This window comes from Cokeromyces recurvatus (genome assembly GCF_025118155.1).
Source record: "Cokeromyces recurvatus strain NRRL 2243 chromosome Unknown BX663scaffold_2, whole genome shotgun sequence".
In the NCBI taxonomy this organism is placed as follows: domain Eukaryota; kingdom Fungi; phylum Mucoromycota; class Mucoromycetes; order Mucorales; family Mucoraceae; genus Cokeromyces; species Cokeromyces recurvatus.
Genome location: NW_026251388.1, coordinates 702,605 through 717,615, shown reverse-complemented (window position 1 = coordinate 717,615; position 15,011 = coordinate 702,605). Strand labels below are relative to the sequence as shown.

At 29.7% G+C, this 15,011-nt stretch overlaps 5 protein-coding genes across 5 annotated transcripts; 2 read left to right on the top strand and 3 right to left on the bottom strand.

Annotated features, from left to right (window-relative positions):
* Positions 1–108: 108 nt before the first annotated feature.
* BX663DRAFT_128190 (WD40-repeat-containing domain protein) lies at positions 109–3,507 on the bottom strand. The gene is made up of 15 exons (XM_051521531.1): positions 3,349–3,507; positions 3,158–3,271; positions 3,017–3,097; positions 2,842–2,948; positions 2,633–2,761; positions 2,432–2,563; positions 2,167–2,371; positions 1,821–2,086; positions 1,625–1,762; positions 1,446–1,553; positions 1,165–1,386; positions 897–1,079; positions 717–832; positions 276–660; positions 109–199 (listed from the first exon to the last, which is right to left on the bottom strand). The coding sequence occupies exons 1-14, from the start codon at positions 3,473–3,475 to the stop codon at positions 489–491; spliced, it is 2,100 nt and encodes a 699-aa protein (XP_051387090.1). The 5' UTR covers positions 3,476–3,507; the 3' UTR covers positions 109–199; positions 276–488.
* A 113-nt stretch (positions 3,508–3,620) lies between these two features.
* On the bottom strand, positions 3,621–5,811 carry BX663DRAFT_534405 (pyridoxal phosphate-dependent transferase; the record flags this gene model as incomplete). The annotated part of the gene is made up of 8 exons (XM_051530571.1): positions 3,621–3,759; positions 3,822–3,946; positions 4,017–4,175; positions 4,255–4,778; positions 4,843–5,113; positions 5,195–5,284; positions 5,360–5,615; positions 5,664–5,811. The coding sequence occupies 8 exons, from the start codon at positions 5,809–5,811 to the stop codon at positions 3,668–3,670; spliced, it is 1,665 nt and encodes a 554-aa protein (XP_051387089.1). The 3' UTR covers positions 3,621–3,667.
* Positions 5,812–12,712: 6,901 nt separating this feature from the next.
* BX663DRAFT_128153 (uncharacterized protein) lies at positions 12,713–13,460 on the bottom strand. The gene has a single exon (XM_051521530.1). The coding sequence runs from the start codon at positions 13,322–13,324 to the stop codon at positions 12,836–12,838; it is 489 nt and encodes a 162-aa protein (XP_051387088.1). The 5' UTR covers positions 13,325–13,460; the 3' UTR covers positions 12,713–12,835.
* Positions 13,461–13,673: 213 nt separating this feature from the next.
* BX663DRAFT_494832 (uncharacterized protein) lies at positions 13,674–13,987 on the top strand (the record flags this gene model as incomplete). Its single annotated transcript, XM_051525555.1, is given in 2 exon segments — positions 13,674–13,744; positions 13,755–13,987. Coding segments are annotated over 2 exon segments (191 nt in total), but the record flags the coding sequence as incomplete, so codon positions are not given.
* A 292-nt stretch (positions 13,988–14,279) lies between these two features.
* On the top strand, positions 14,280–15,010 carry BX663DRAFT_494829 (40S ribosomal protein S27). Its single transcript, XM_051525554.1, has 3 exons — positions 14,280–14,330; positions 14,570–14,678; positions 14,772–15,010. Exons 1-3 carry the CDS (start codon positions 14,325–14,327, stop codon positions 14,909–14,911), a joined length of 255 nt encoding a protein of 84 aa, XP_051387086.1. The 5' UTR covers positions 14,280–14,324; the 3' UTR covers positions 14,912–15,010.
* Position 15,011: the final 1 nt, after the last annotated feature.

Sequence of the window (15,011 nt, the reverse complement as noted above, 5' to 3'; positions counted from 1 at the left end):
TTTATTCTTTTTTTTCTCATTATCTTATCTCTTTTTTTTTTGGAATGTTTTATATGGACAGCCAGTGATAGTAGCGGCAGGAAGTTAGTAATAAATATGTGTTGAATAAATAAATTAAGAGCAAGATTACTACTACAATATTAATAATTACGTAAATAATATACTAGACTTTTCCTTTTTTTTCTTAGAATAGTAAAACCTATAATACATCATCATAGAGAATTTAATTAAATTGGTTTGACTGTTCAATATCCATATAAACAATTATACACTACATCAAGTATTTACAAAAGAAGCTTATCAAGCGATCTACTAGATCTTAGTCATTAATTTAGCTCTAAGGGCTTTTAGAAAACTTCGATATATACAATAATATAAATGCAGTATATTCTTTAGAGCAGCTGCTAAAGAAAATGAAAACTGATTTCATATGTTTACTTTTTATAAAGAGATAATATTTACTGGTATAAATAGCCGAATAGAATTAATTAAATGCTAGGTTTGGTTGTTGTTATTGATAATAAAGGTTGTAAAACACATGTATGCCCACATCCAGTTGCACATTGCTTTTCAGTAGTAAACCATTCTTTCATATGAGTAAGATGCCCTCCATGATTGCATCCTTGACACCATACATACAGACCTTGAACTGTTTGATGACTAAATAATTTCAAATATAAACATTTATATTGCAAATTAATTTTCTTTTTTTTTACCATATAGTACAAGGATTTAATAAACGGCGACATTTGTCACATGCCCAAGATCCACCACTTGTACCATTGACAAGTTTAAAACAAGTATTACAAGCAACATTAATTGTGGTTGCATTCTAATAAAATAGAAATCAGCGAAAATATACATATAAAGGCATTTTCTTTCCTATCATATATTACCTCATTACGCTCTCTGACATTTTGTATTTTACATGCTTTAATAATAGCAGTTGCAGTAGACCAAAGTTTAAATCTCTGTAAAAGCTCAATATACGCATTAAACCAATCTTCTAACCTCTCATTATCAATATTTAAATATTTCTCTAATACGAGATATAAAGTAACACACATTTGCACGTCCCCCTATTATACAAAATTAAATATATAACTTTCTTTTTTTCTTTTTTTCTTTTCTTTTTTTTTAAAAAAAAGGATATTTTAAACATACTTGGTTTGTATAATATTCTAATAAATCCATCACAACTGGCTCATGCCTCCAAGGAAGTCTCGTATTAAAACTAACTAATAAATCCTGATTAAATGAAGATTCACTTGTATTTGAACTATCTAAATCTTCTTCGTTTGATGAATGAGAGGTTTCTTCATGTATATGAAAACTACTTCCATTATCTTCTTCTTCTTTAATGCCTTCTATGTTTTCCGTAGCACTCTATACATCATAATTTGAAATAAGCTCTGTAACAACTCTATTATAAATGTATATTTTACCAATTGAGAATCATGAATGGACCCTTCTGTATCAGGCTCTTCACTATAAAACATGCCTATAATTTTCCATGTTTGAGCTGTGCGATATCTACCCATCTTCCATGCTAACTATTTACAAAGAAACAAATAAATATAAATATAGTGTATAACATGTATCTCTCTCTCTCTCTTTCTTTTACTTCTCCATTAATTGCACAGGCTAATGGAACATCATCACTTGAAATAATATAATTTTCGGCAAAAACAGAAAACGCTTTAAAGTCAAATAAAGGCATATGGACAATTCCACAACTCTGTGGTGGTATATATTGATTTATCTAATAAAAATCAGTTTGTAAGTAATTTAAATTGTATAGGTCTTTTTCTTTTTCTTACTTCTTCTTCTAATGTATGCTTAGGTACAGAACGTTTCCAATTTTTGGATAAATCATTATTATGAGGCCTTGTTATTAAACTTTCATCTACAAACAAATTCCGAGAGCTGTTATCGATAGCAAATGCAATATCACCTTGTATATTCCATCCTACTCCATTTCGTTTTAAAAGATCAAACGGACGCTGAGCTCCTTTAATATTTTGTCGAATAAACCATTTATCCTTTGAAACAGAAAGTAGTTCAATAGAATTTAACCATAGAAATCCTTTGTATATTCATATATATATACATATATACAAAGTTTAGGATAATCTGGTAGTTATTATACACTTGTATAGACTTTACCTGTCGGTGTTGTATCATGCTCGTCAAATGTGTATTTGGCTATGTGAGGTCTTCTTATGTCCCATATATGAATTCTACTATCTGTAAGTAATGCACAAGATGCTATTTCATTTTCAAATCCAGGTCGCCATTGAATACGTGAAACTGATGCCATTGTTCTAATTGTATATAAAGGTCGTCTATTATCTGATGTCATATCCCATACCTAAACATAATATGAGTAAAAAACAAAATCTTTCCATCTTTTTTTTTTCATTGTTATTACCTTAATTGTTTTGTCTCTTCCACCACTTGCAACAAACTTTCCATTTGGATGCCAATCTACAGTCAAACATGGGCCATTATGTGCACTTACTTTTCTATTATACAATGCCTTTGGGTTACGCATATCCCATTTCTGAAAATAATAATAATAATTAATGATTGAAAGTCGTTAAAAGCCTAAGCCTCTCTTGCTTTTGTTTACCTGAATTGTGCCTGTTTCAAAAGCAGCAGCAAATTCATAAATGTTAACAGGATTGAATTGAACATCACGTACTGACTCTGACTTTCCTTCAAATCGATATCGAGCAGCATTTTTAGGATCTCTAAAATCCTAGTATTATATATGATTTGAATTAATACCTACAAATTACGAAAAAAAAAAAAAAAAGCTATTCCATCTATTCAATTTACCCAACATTTCATTGTACCATCTTGTGATGCACTTAAAAGGATATTACCATTGTCGGGTTGAAAGCTAATTCGATTGACAGCACGGGAATGTTCAGTAATGACTCGTTCTAAAGTATATTTGATCCCTTATTAATCTCTTTGTTTTTTATTATTAATAAAGTAACAAAAGACTTGCCTGCTTTACGGCCAATTCTATTTAAATCCCATAGAATGATTGCACCATTTGTTGCCGCTGTAGCGATTTTTGTTTTTGTTGCTTTAATACGGAATAATAAGTTAATTTTATGCAAAAGTTAAAAAGAAAATCATCATCTACCATTGTTTCCCCATTTCACATCATTACTACTATAATTCAAATTGAAGTGACTCCCCGCTCTTAAATTCAATGATTCTACTATTTTTGTCTTTTGAAGATTATATACCTTTAATACTATATAATAATAAAGAGTTTATTACATCTAAAGAGCTAGTAGGAGGAGGAGGGGGGAAAACTTTTTTATTGTTTACTTTCTCGTCCAGCAACAACAACTGAAGTGTTATCGGGCGAAATACTCAAAGCGTTAATTGCACCAGATATGCGTTCACGCATTACAAAATCACCGTCCATTGTAATGTTTTTAGTGGGTTTCAGCATTAAAATTAAAGAGATAGACAAAAGGATAATTTATATACATATTTTTTTTTTTTTTTTTTTACTACAATTTTTAAAATACAGATTAAAAAAAAAAAAAAAAAAAAAAAAAAAAAAAAAAAAAAAAAAAAAAAAAAAGACTAGACATATTGTATATTATTACGTAATAATTATTATTATTAAGGTATGTATCTTCTAATTTTCTAAAAGTTTTAAAGTAACATCTTCCTTTTTCATTTTAAGTGATAGCTTGTCACCAATTTCACTAATAGCTTGTAAAGCAAAATCTATATGTAACATAAAAAAAAAATAAGTAAATCTTTTCTTTTTTCTTTTTTTTTTTTTTTACCTAAATCATTCTTCGTGTGAGAAGCAGAAATGCAAAATCTTGCTCTTGAACTAATAATTGGTGTAGCAGGATAGCCAACTACAACAACAGCAATGCCTCTTTTTAAAAGCTCTCTTGAAAAGCAGCTAATAGATATTAAGACTATTAATTTATATATACCTGTATTTTTTTTTCTTAATTTGCTTATTCACTTACGGGATTTTTGCAGGTTGAAATAGTAATAAAGGAATAACAGGGCTACCAGTATCGCCATAAACAATAAATCCCATTTGACGTAATCGAGTTGCAAAATAAAGACTATTATTTGCAAGTTGCTGAATCCTTCTTTGACCTTCATTAGTACCATCCTCACCACTAATAATAGGAAAAGTGTCAATAATAATAATAATATACCTTTTTAATTTGAATTATATTTACTATTCTAACAACTTACCTAATAATCCTCATACTAGTAAGTACCTGCTGTGCAACAGGAACTGACATAGGCTCTGAATAATTATAAGCGTGATTATGAATTCTTAAATGGTCAATGATAGCCTTATCCCCTGCGATATAACCACCTGCTGAGCCAAAAGATTTAGTAAATGTGCCCATTAAAATATCAACATGAGATGGATCAATGCCATAAAAGTTACAAACGCCACCACCTACATCACCAAGGGCACCAATAGAATGAGCTTCATCTATGTATAAATAAAACTTGAATTCCTTTTTCAGTTCAATGAGTGCAGGTAAGTTCACAATCGTCCCTTCCATAGAATAGAGTCCCTCAACAATAACAATTATCTTTTTCCATGAACGATGCGTTCTAGGTTGTCCCTGTGAAATAGCCTCTCTTAAGAGTTCACGAAGATCATTCATATCATTGTGTTTAAATGTCCTAACAGAAGCACCAGATAATCGAACACCAAAAATAATAGAGGAATGATTTAACTCATCAGAAATAATAAGACATCCCTAATAATAAGGAAAAAAAGAAATAAGTAAAATATATATTTTATATCCTATTTAAAATATATACCTTGCTAGCAAGAGCGGGTATAGTGGTCGAATTAGTAGCAAAACCCATACTAATCACCATAGCATCTTCTTTTCCAACAAATCTAGCCACAACTTGTTCTAATTCTCTATGTAATTCTGTTGTACCAACCTCAGCACGTGTACTATAGGATGAAATACCTAGCTGCTTAACAGAAGCTTCGACATGATCCGCACAAGGGCCAAAACTCTGTGCAAAACCAAGATAATTGTATGAAGAAAAATTCAAGTTCTCTGTGACTTTTCCAGTTAATCTATAGAAGAATATGTATATATATATTTTTGTTATGAGAATTACTGATGATACTAACTACAACTAATAATAATAAACTTACTTGAAGGTTTTATTATAATCAGGAGTATATCTTTCTAATACGTTAAGTTGTCTTCCTGGAACTCCTGTAATAGGTCTATTCCAACAATCACTATAAATATGTGTATAGAAGTGGATTAGTTTGAATTAATTAACTGTTAAAACAAATATATATGTATATACTTACCGAATACGCATGTACATACGACGAGTATAAAATGAATCAAAATCAGATACAAGTGGAGCATAACCCTTATTCATTTTTAGATGGGCATATTCTTTAGGCTTAAAATATTTGCCAATAAAGTCTCTTAAGTGACCAAATAATATTAAAGTAAAGATATTTAGATATGTAATAACTAAGATATATAATGGTGCTGTTTCCATTTCTTGACGTAATTCTTCATAGTTTTTCTTTCCTGTAATATCCCATCGACATGAACCTTTCTTTTTATTATCTTTCATAGTCGTAGCAAAATAATGTGTGGTACCAGCTGTAATGGTTCTAGCTGTTACAGTTGTACTTAACACAGTAGGAAGAGGTTCCAATTTTTGTGGTATTAAAAGCCCACCATTTTCGAGCACTGATCTTGGAAAATTTAAGGAGTTAATAGATTGTGATCTTTGTCCTTTACCCATAATTAAATAAATATTAAACACGTATATACAAAATAAAAGGGATATAAGGATGTAAATTCAATATAACAAAAGACTGAGCAAAGTTATTTTTTTTTAAAAAAAAATTAAAAAAAAGGGAAAGTTTAAGAAAAATAGTAGTGATCTTCAATTATGTCTTAAAAACTGCTCTTTATTTTTTTTTCTGACTCATTCCCTCCACTCTTCTTTATTCTTCTCTTCTCCTCCCTTTCCCCCCCCCCAAAAAAAAAAAAAAAAAAAAAAAAAAAAAAAAAAAAAAACCTTATCAAAGAAAATCATAAGCGGGCGTATAACAATGGTAGAAAATATTTCCCTTATAAATATATCAAATAAATGTATAATTACTATTCAGTTTTGAATCATTTTAAAACTTAACAAATGCAAAATGAAAGGCAGTAATTGTTCTAAACTTTATATAATGCAATTGGTCTCTTCGTTTTTTTTTCTTATAATCAAATGAAGGAAGTTAAACAAATGCCATATTAGATTCTATATTAGCAACTCATGATTTACTGCATATTATCTTATTGTTCTTCGGTTATTAAAATGATTGTTGTATTTTAAAATTCTTTGACACATAAACACAAATATCTTTTTTCGTGTGTTTCATAATAGAAGAAAATGAACATGTTAAAATTTACTCAATTATGAAAAAATAAAAATAAAAAAATAAATAAATTAAATTAAGTCATTCTTATTTCATTAGAAAGTCAAAAAAAAATGTGCAAATTCATGTTTTTTCTTAATATAAATAACTGCCATTGTTTGTGAAATAAGGTATATCCGATCAATAATATAACATTTGTATATTGAGGAGAGAGGAACTATTTGTTTTCGGAGATCTTATGAACTATCCTATTTTAATGGATAAAAGTTGAAAAGGTAATTTTAAATGTTCTTTTTTTTTTTACTTTTTTACTTTTTTACTTTTTGTTAAACAATAAAAAAATAAGCACATGAGTTTATTTATTTATTAAAATGTGGTGTGCGTGTATTGATATTGAAGAAATTATGATAAACGCATAATTTCTTCTTTAATAATGAAATGAAGTAGCATTCTTATCAGATCAATGAAACATTTTAAAATATAAATAAAATCCATTAATCACGGAATAAAGAATTAGGGCTAAAAGTTTTTCAATATCCAATGAAGTTACTTATTCTTATACAATGAGTTTTTCCGTTTTTATTTTTTATTTTTTTTTTATAATAATCAAGTTTTTCACATGTTCTATAAAATAAGTAACATTATAGGCAAATTTACCTGTATTTATTTATTCAACTTCAGCATTATCGATTGCTATGAAGTACCAACTTTCATTATTTGAAATGAAGCGTAATAATCATTATATTTTTTAAATCTTTTTTTTTTTTTTAAAAAAAAAGAAAAGACGTAGCCATATTTATATTCATTTACTATTGAATATACGGCATTTCCAAACTAAAGTACGCTTGTGTATATCCATAAAAAAAAGCTACTATCATAAATGGCATTAGGAGACGAGTAGTTTAGCTTTATACTGCTCAAAAAAAAAAAAAAAAAAAAAAAATCGTCTTCAGATAAAGTATGAAAATAATTAATATTATTTATTTTATATTACCTATAAAAGGATTTTTTTAATTATTATTTCCTCGGCAATAATTAAGAAGGAAGGACATATTCAGCATGTATGGGCTATATATTTTCCTTGATTGAAGGCATTAGAGCAACTGTGGCCATTTACTTTTTATACAAGAAGGTTTGAATACAATAAAATAAATTGCTTATATTTGTATATCCTAGACAAGAAGAGAAAGGTATATTTGCGGAAATTTTTGCCTGCTTGAATTTTCTAGGTCATTCCCCTTTTTTTCATTTTCTTTTTTTGACATATCTATACCTATATACATATACCTATATATATATATATATATATATATGTATACTTATCAGTTTAATAGAAGCATGGTGTTCTTTAGTAGGATATCTTTTTATTTGCTCAATAGAATGATAACATGATCTATTTTGTAAATAGAGACTCTGTTTATGATAGAGGCTTTAAACAGTATTGTCACATAGTTGAGCATGATACGAATAATATATGTTATTATCTTAATAGTATTACAATTTGCTGCAATTCTATTAGTCTTGATCAAATCACTAAGCAATCACCTTTTTTTTCGAATTATTCTATTTGTGATGTTTCAAAAATGAATCAGTTTAAGTGTATATTTATGTCTTTAAATGAGAAAAAAAAAAGGGGAAGGAGCTACTTATCTAACTGATCAACCTTTTGAAACCAAAGACATACTATTAAAAAATACATCATCAAGTTTATCTCTGTGAATGTCTTTTTAAATTTATATCAGTGAATTTTTATTTTTAAAAAATAAAATTCACTCTTGTTTCGATTTGTTAAAATAAAATATTCATGCTGAAAACTACTTAGCCCATGAAGAAAGCAATCAAGTAAAAGAAGGGGATTCTTATTACTGTATTTACTGTTGGGATTTATGCTCCCTTATGATTTTATTGAGCATTAGAATTTATGTTTCTGAGGATATAAACAGACTTATATGAGGAGCTGTTTTTGAGGTATGAATCATTAATAACGCTGCACAGAGAATATCAATATCAGCTTTTTTGTTCATTAAAAGCGAAAAAAAAATAAATAAATAAATATTTATTATCCTTTGCTGAAAAAAATAGGTGTAGCACTACAAACTTTTCGATAAGAATAATTGTCTGCTGCCTTTTTGGTAAATATGGCATATAATAATAATGTTCCCTATGCTCAATATATTTGATAATTATATTAGTGTAAGCAACAATAGCTAAATACGCAAATGTTAATACTATACAATAACTATATCCAACGACAGGTTGTTCTTAATAAATTTTTACTTAATACGATGATAATAAAAAGCATTCCTAAAACTCCTGGAAGAAACTTTCTATTATTCTGGGTTTTGTTCAACACTAATCAAGACTCACTATGTTAAAGTTCTAGATAATTACTTTTTTCATCTATGATTTGGTATGAATGATCAAGAATATGTATTTAGGAAATAGATGTAAAAGTATCATTGTATGACGATAAAGTTATTATATTTAAAATACTTTATCAATAGTACAGTTGAAGAAAATAGGTTGACCCACAAAAAAAAAAAAAAAAAAAAAAAAAAAAAAAAAAAAAAAAAAAAAAAACGCTTAATTATTATATATTATTAGAGAAGCAACTTTATTATGGAGCACTACTTTATTAAATTGATTTTTTATTTTTATTAATATTATAAAAAAAAAGGATGCTTTTCTTAGTTCTCAAATCTCTTTAGTAGAAGAGAGTTGATACTAACAGGATTAACCACGAGAAGGTGAAAGCATATCTAATCCCAAAAATAATATTACAACCCATACACAAATTGATACGGGCTGTAATTTTTTCTTCTCCCTCTAAATTTCTACTTGAAAGATAAACGTCCAATTTCAACTAGTAGACACTTGGCAAAGTCCAACCTGACCCAAGCCTTGCTAGAAGAAAAAGATAGGATTCCTCACTTCCTACCCCAATAAAAAATACAGTTGGATGTAAGTTTCATTGGAAGCCGGGCTAAACATTCTGACCTGTAGCGTGGCGAAGTGGAAGAAATCCAGATATATGAAGTGCACGACTTGACTATTGTTTACCTGAGAATGTCCCTTCTTTGACCCCTAGCATCTACTTTTGACTTAACAGTAAATACAAGTTGGGATTCTTCACCTAAATGAATAGATGAAAAAACCACGGTCAGAAACGTAAGCTGTGCATCCTTATCTATTTTTATTTTATAAACAGCAACTAGATAAAAATAAAAAGAAGGAAAACCTCCAAAAAGAAAAACAGAAAAACTAAACCTTGAGATAAGCCCTTTCAATGGTGCAGACAAAGAGTACGCTAATCTCCCTAAAAAAGGAACAGGTTTACAATTTCCAACCCCAAGTATCCTTTTTATTTCCCTCCTCCTTTGGAAATAAATCAAACTTGAGCAGTCAAAATTCGATAAGGTCCCATCAATTATCTAAGGTTGCAATAACCCAAGGTGAAGGCGGATATGCATGTAGTAACCAAAAGAGAGTCTAGGCCTCTCCTTTAGCCATGTTATAAACGGACAGTTCTACAAACTCAAGTAAGCCAAGCTATGTGACTTGAGCACACTTCATAACCCTGACAATGTCTACCCATGGTTTCAAGTAAAAATAAAGAAGAATAGGAAAAATAAAAAAAAGCTAAAGAAAAAAGAAGAAGAAAAAAGGAAAAAAAAAAACGAAAAATGTACTTTTTTTTTATAGTAAAATTCAGGAGAAAAAAAAATAAATGAAAAGAAGGAGAAGTTATTAAAGTTTAATTTTAGTGTATTTTTTTTTGTTTTTAATTTACTTTGCGTTAAATCTTCTCTTCTGCCTTTCCCCTTGTCTTTTTTTTTCTCTTTTCTTTTTAATACTTTAGAGATAAGTTTTGCCTTTTATTTGAATGTAGTAAAGCATTACTGTCTTCTTTGAAAGTAAGCAAGAAAGTAAGAAAAAGAAAAGAAGAAGTTTGTTTACTTTTTTTTATATGTATTTATATTCATGTGAATATATTGAACATTCTTGTAAAGTAATTAAGCCAAAACTAGTCAAACGCGGTTACACGACAGAGCATGATGTTCATACATTCTCCAAAAGAATAAGAATAGATAAGCTATCAACAATATAAAAAATGTCATTTTATACAGCGGTTTTATTTCTTACAATTTTACAGGATGTTCCCTTTTAGCTTTGTTGTGGAACGCTTTTTTCAATTGTAATTGTACAAGATCTTCTTGACGATTTATGCCTTTTAAATAGTTAGGCTGTAAGCTTTCTTATTTCTGTATTATGGCAATTGAGCTCTTTTTTATGATGATCATGATAACAAGGCTCTTTAAATTTTGATCAGATTGAAAGTAATAATGGCTTTAAAGAGAAGAAAGAGATAGAGTACCAAAGACTATACAAAAGATAACACGATGAAAAAAAAAAAAAAGTTATGCCTCTTTTGTGTTGGCACATCCTTATGTAATTTACGATGTAGCATGTAACTTGCAAAAACGAAATATTAGAAATCTATCTCTTCTATAAATAAAATATAGAATTTGTTTGATCCACCTCACTCACTCACTCTCTTTCTCTCTTTCTCTCTCTCTTTCTTTCTTTCTTTTTTACTCTTAATTCCAAAAGAATTTTGACAATATCTTATGTTTATTCAGGGAGTTGTTTTTTTTAAAAAAAAAAATATACATAAATACAACACATATTTGTTAGCTTATGTGTATGGCTACTATACAACTATACTATCTATTTCTGTAAATAAAACATTACTATAGTAATAATTAGTTAGGGATAACCTATCTTTTTATGAACAATAGTTTGCATACGATTAAAGAATTTTATTTAAAAATTAAAAAATGACCAATGAGCACACAGCATTTATATATGCTGTTTTGCCCTGGTCAGATCGCTATGGAAAAAAAGGAAGGAAAACCCCTTTTTTAATAGTTGTTTACCTTTTTTGGATGAATAAAAAAGAAAATTCAGATACAGATGCAAAAATGGGACAAAGGAGAAATTAAATGGAGACAGAACGTTAGAAAAAAAAAAATGCTATTTTTTTTTCGTAAAGACTTCTTACCTGTAGGTAGGTATCTTTAGGCTGTCACCGGTAAAGGTGCAGCAACCACATTTGAGGTGGCGCTTTGTCGTTGAAAGACAGTAGGATGATCGTTCCCATTCCAAATAGATTGAGTAATGGTGAACATACTTTTGCTAGCCAGGACGTCGTGGTTCCAATAGATATTACAATTTTTGCATATTAATACTTGATGGATTTTACGTTCGCCATGCTTGAAATTTTCAACCGATTTTTGTAAGCAACTGTTGCAAGTCTATAAAAGAAGTTAGTCTTGCTCATGTAATATGAATGCATTTGTGTTTTACCTTTGATGTGTTATATTCATCAATATCCAGAAGTAATAGCTCACCGAGCTTTTCTCTCAACTTTAACTGTCAGTATATTTTTTCAACAACACCATGTCTTAAACCTTTGAATTCCACTTGAGACTTGTTTTTTCAAACCATCGCCAAATACAACCATAGGCATTTTTTTGCGGTCACCTTCCTCAAATTTCTCTTTATAGTTTCTTTCAAAAAAAAAAAAAAAAAAAAAAAAAAAAAAAAAAAAAAAAAAAAAAAAAAAAAAAAAAACATAAAAATGGTTAATGCTTCAGAAGTAAAATAAAAAGAATGTGTGTTGTACCTTAATTTTTTCTTCCCAATTTTTGTATGATGGGAATCGGATTGACTGCTTTAGTATCTAATCGAAGTCTTTTTTCTCTTCCGTCTATTCCTTCTTGTGTTCTTTCTTCTATTTTTATTATATTTTTTTGATCCATTGATCAAAATATTGACAGCATTTTCTATTGCTCGCTGAGACCTAAAGTAATTACACCATCTTAGTCTCGCAGTGTGGAAACTATAAAAACTTGACAGTGTATCAAAACTCTGTAACATGTATGATATGTATACACTGTAACGTTCCAGACTTGCAGTTTTTGGAGAAGGTATACTAGTTTCAATTTGCTCAATATTCAATCTTCTCTTGCGCTCTTGTTCTTGTTTTTGGCGTTTAATATTACCATTCATATCGTAATATTCAGCTGATGATAAGCGCCTTATGTCATTAACACCATGGTATGAAGTAAATACATCCTTTCTGTTGGAGATCAACAGTGCAAGGGCGAAAATGATGATTAACCTCTTCGTTTGTAAAGTCATGCAACTTAAGCGAAACCTTATCCGTAATTGAGCCAAGATAATTTTTGCGACAGAAAGATAATCTACAGGTATAGCCATCTGTATACAGACTATTGAGAAACATCTTCCCTTTCTGCTCTGGTAAGCTCTGCAACCCTTGGAGACTATTTGAGACAAAAATTAATACACATATATCAATTATAACCCGTTATAAACTTACCTGTTGACTTTTAACTTTTTAAAATCAAAACATTCAAAGAAAGCTCTTTGGGTATAATTAAAAAGCGTTTCTTCAGGCTGTGTTGATGAAATTCTTTTGTTAAATATACCAACCAGGTTTTGACTATCTATCTTTATAAAGCGCCATTTCAAACTAGGATTAGAGAACAAGCTAAATGTTCTAGGTGGCTGAAACTGTGTATGATTGCTTCTGTCTTTTTCTTTGAGTCTTTGTTCTTTTTTGAATTCTTTTTTCTTTTTGGGTCTTCTTCGTGGCTGATTTGACGACTCTGGTTCTTGTAAAACAGGCTGTTGATATTGAACTATTGGTGACTGTGCTGAAGATGCTTGCTGCTGATTTTCAGCAATTACTGATTTATATTTTTCGAGAATATACCTTAAAGTTGGCATAATGTTGAATGGAGCGCTATTCAACGTTTCTTTTGTCACAGGAAGTGAAGGCAGCCTGTTTCTGATCTCCAACATCAGGGGGTTCAAAAAAAGTACGAACTCTCTTTTGTGTCTGTTCGTCTAAAGAACTTGAGATATTGCCAGCCGTTATATGTACTGGTACAGAAGAAAACAAGACATTTAAAACATGGTCATATACGATAGACTTGATCAAAGGCATTCTCATATCCTATTAAAAGTTAGTTTTAGTCATTGTAGTAAAAATAACCACATATTTTTTTTTTACTTACAGAAAATGCACCACGGAGCATGTATATAAAATAATTTGAAACTATATTTTCGAAATTTTCCACGTAATATATAGAAACTTGGTTACCCGGAGGATTACCTAAAGCCTGTCCATGTCATCCTCATGTACACTTTTAGTCGGTCACACGCCACTGAATGCTTGTACATGCACACCCGTTTATTCTTGCCACGATCAAATACAGATCCCCTTTCCTTTCCTTTCCTTTCTTTTAAATCATCTCCCTCAGCATAAGTACCGAAATTCTCAGGATGTTTCTGCCTGGCTCTATCGCTGGCCAGTTATGTGTACCATTCTACAGGAAATGGATTACTTAATGCACGATAAACTACCTCCTCCACTTCTTGATCCAGGCAGGAAATGACTCAACTGGTTGTCTCTTTAAACTTGTTAGCAATATTCTCTCCTTTCTTTCTCACCTTCTCTTTTTCCTTTCCTTTACCTTTTTTATCTCTTGTCCCATAAGAGTGATTTTTAGATACTTTTTTTTTTTTTCACATAATTTGAACTGACCTGGGCAATCCAATATAATAAAGATATTATGTGCCTATAGGCTGCTTTATAAATTTTAATTTTTATAACGAATACAAAAAAAAAAAAAAAAAAAAAAAATCCGAGCCGGACATATATATAATCGTTTTCCTCCGAACAGGAAAAAAAATCGTTTTTTGGCAGCTGTACTCCATGTTTTGGATTGGGTTAATGATTCGAAGTAGGCTCCTATTTGAATATCCTTCCTTCTTTTTGCGTAGGATCACTTATTGAACAATGACTGTAAGTATCATCAACCTACATAAATGTATATTATAAAGGAAAAAAAAAAAAAGAGAGAGAGAGAAAAGAAAAGACGATATTATAAATAGATGGATCGTTATATATATATATCGATATATATTTATATACGATGGATCATATTAAAAAAGATGGACTGGAAGAGATAAAATCGAGGAACAACATGACATTTAGAAATGGAAGCATTAAAGTCAATTTTAATCTTTTTTTTTTTTTCTTAGTTGGCTGTTGATCTCTTGAACCCCTCTGTTGAACACGAGAAGCGTTCTCACAAGCTCAAGCGCTTGGTACAATCTCCCAACTCTTACTTCATGGATGTCAAGTGTCCTGGTACGTTTTTTTTAAAAAAAAAAAAAAAAAAAAAAAACTAAATGCATTTCATAATGGTGCTTTTTTTTGTTTAACACAATATTCTTTATTTAGGTTGTTTGAACATTAGCACTGTTTTCAGCCATGCTCAAACTGTTGTTTTGTGTTCTTCTTGTGGTACTGTCCTCTGTCAACCCACCGGTGGTCGTGCTCGTTTGACCGAAGGTTGTTCTTTCCGTAGAAAGGCCAATTAGATTCATTCCACCTGTGTGCATGGAACAAAAAAAAAACCTCAAAAATTGAACAATAAACATTACAAATTCAAGTGATTAACTGTCCATATACAAATGTACA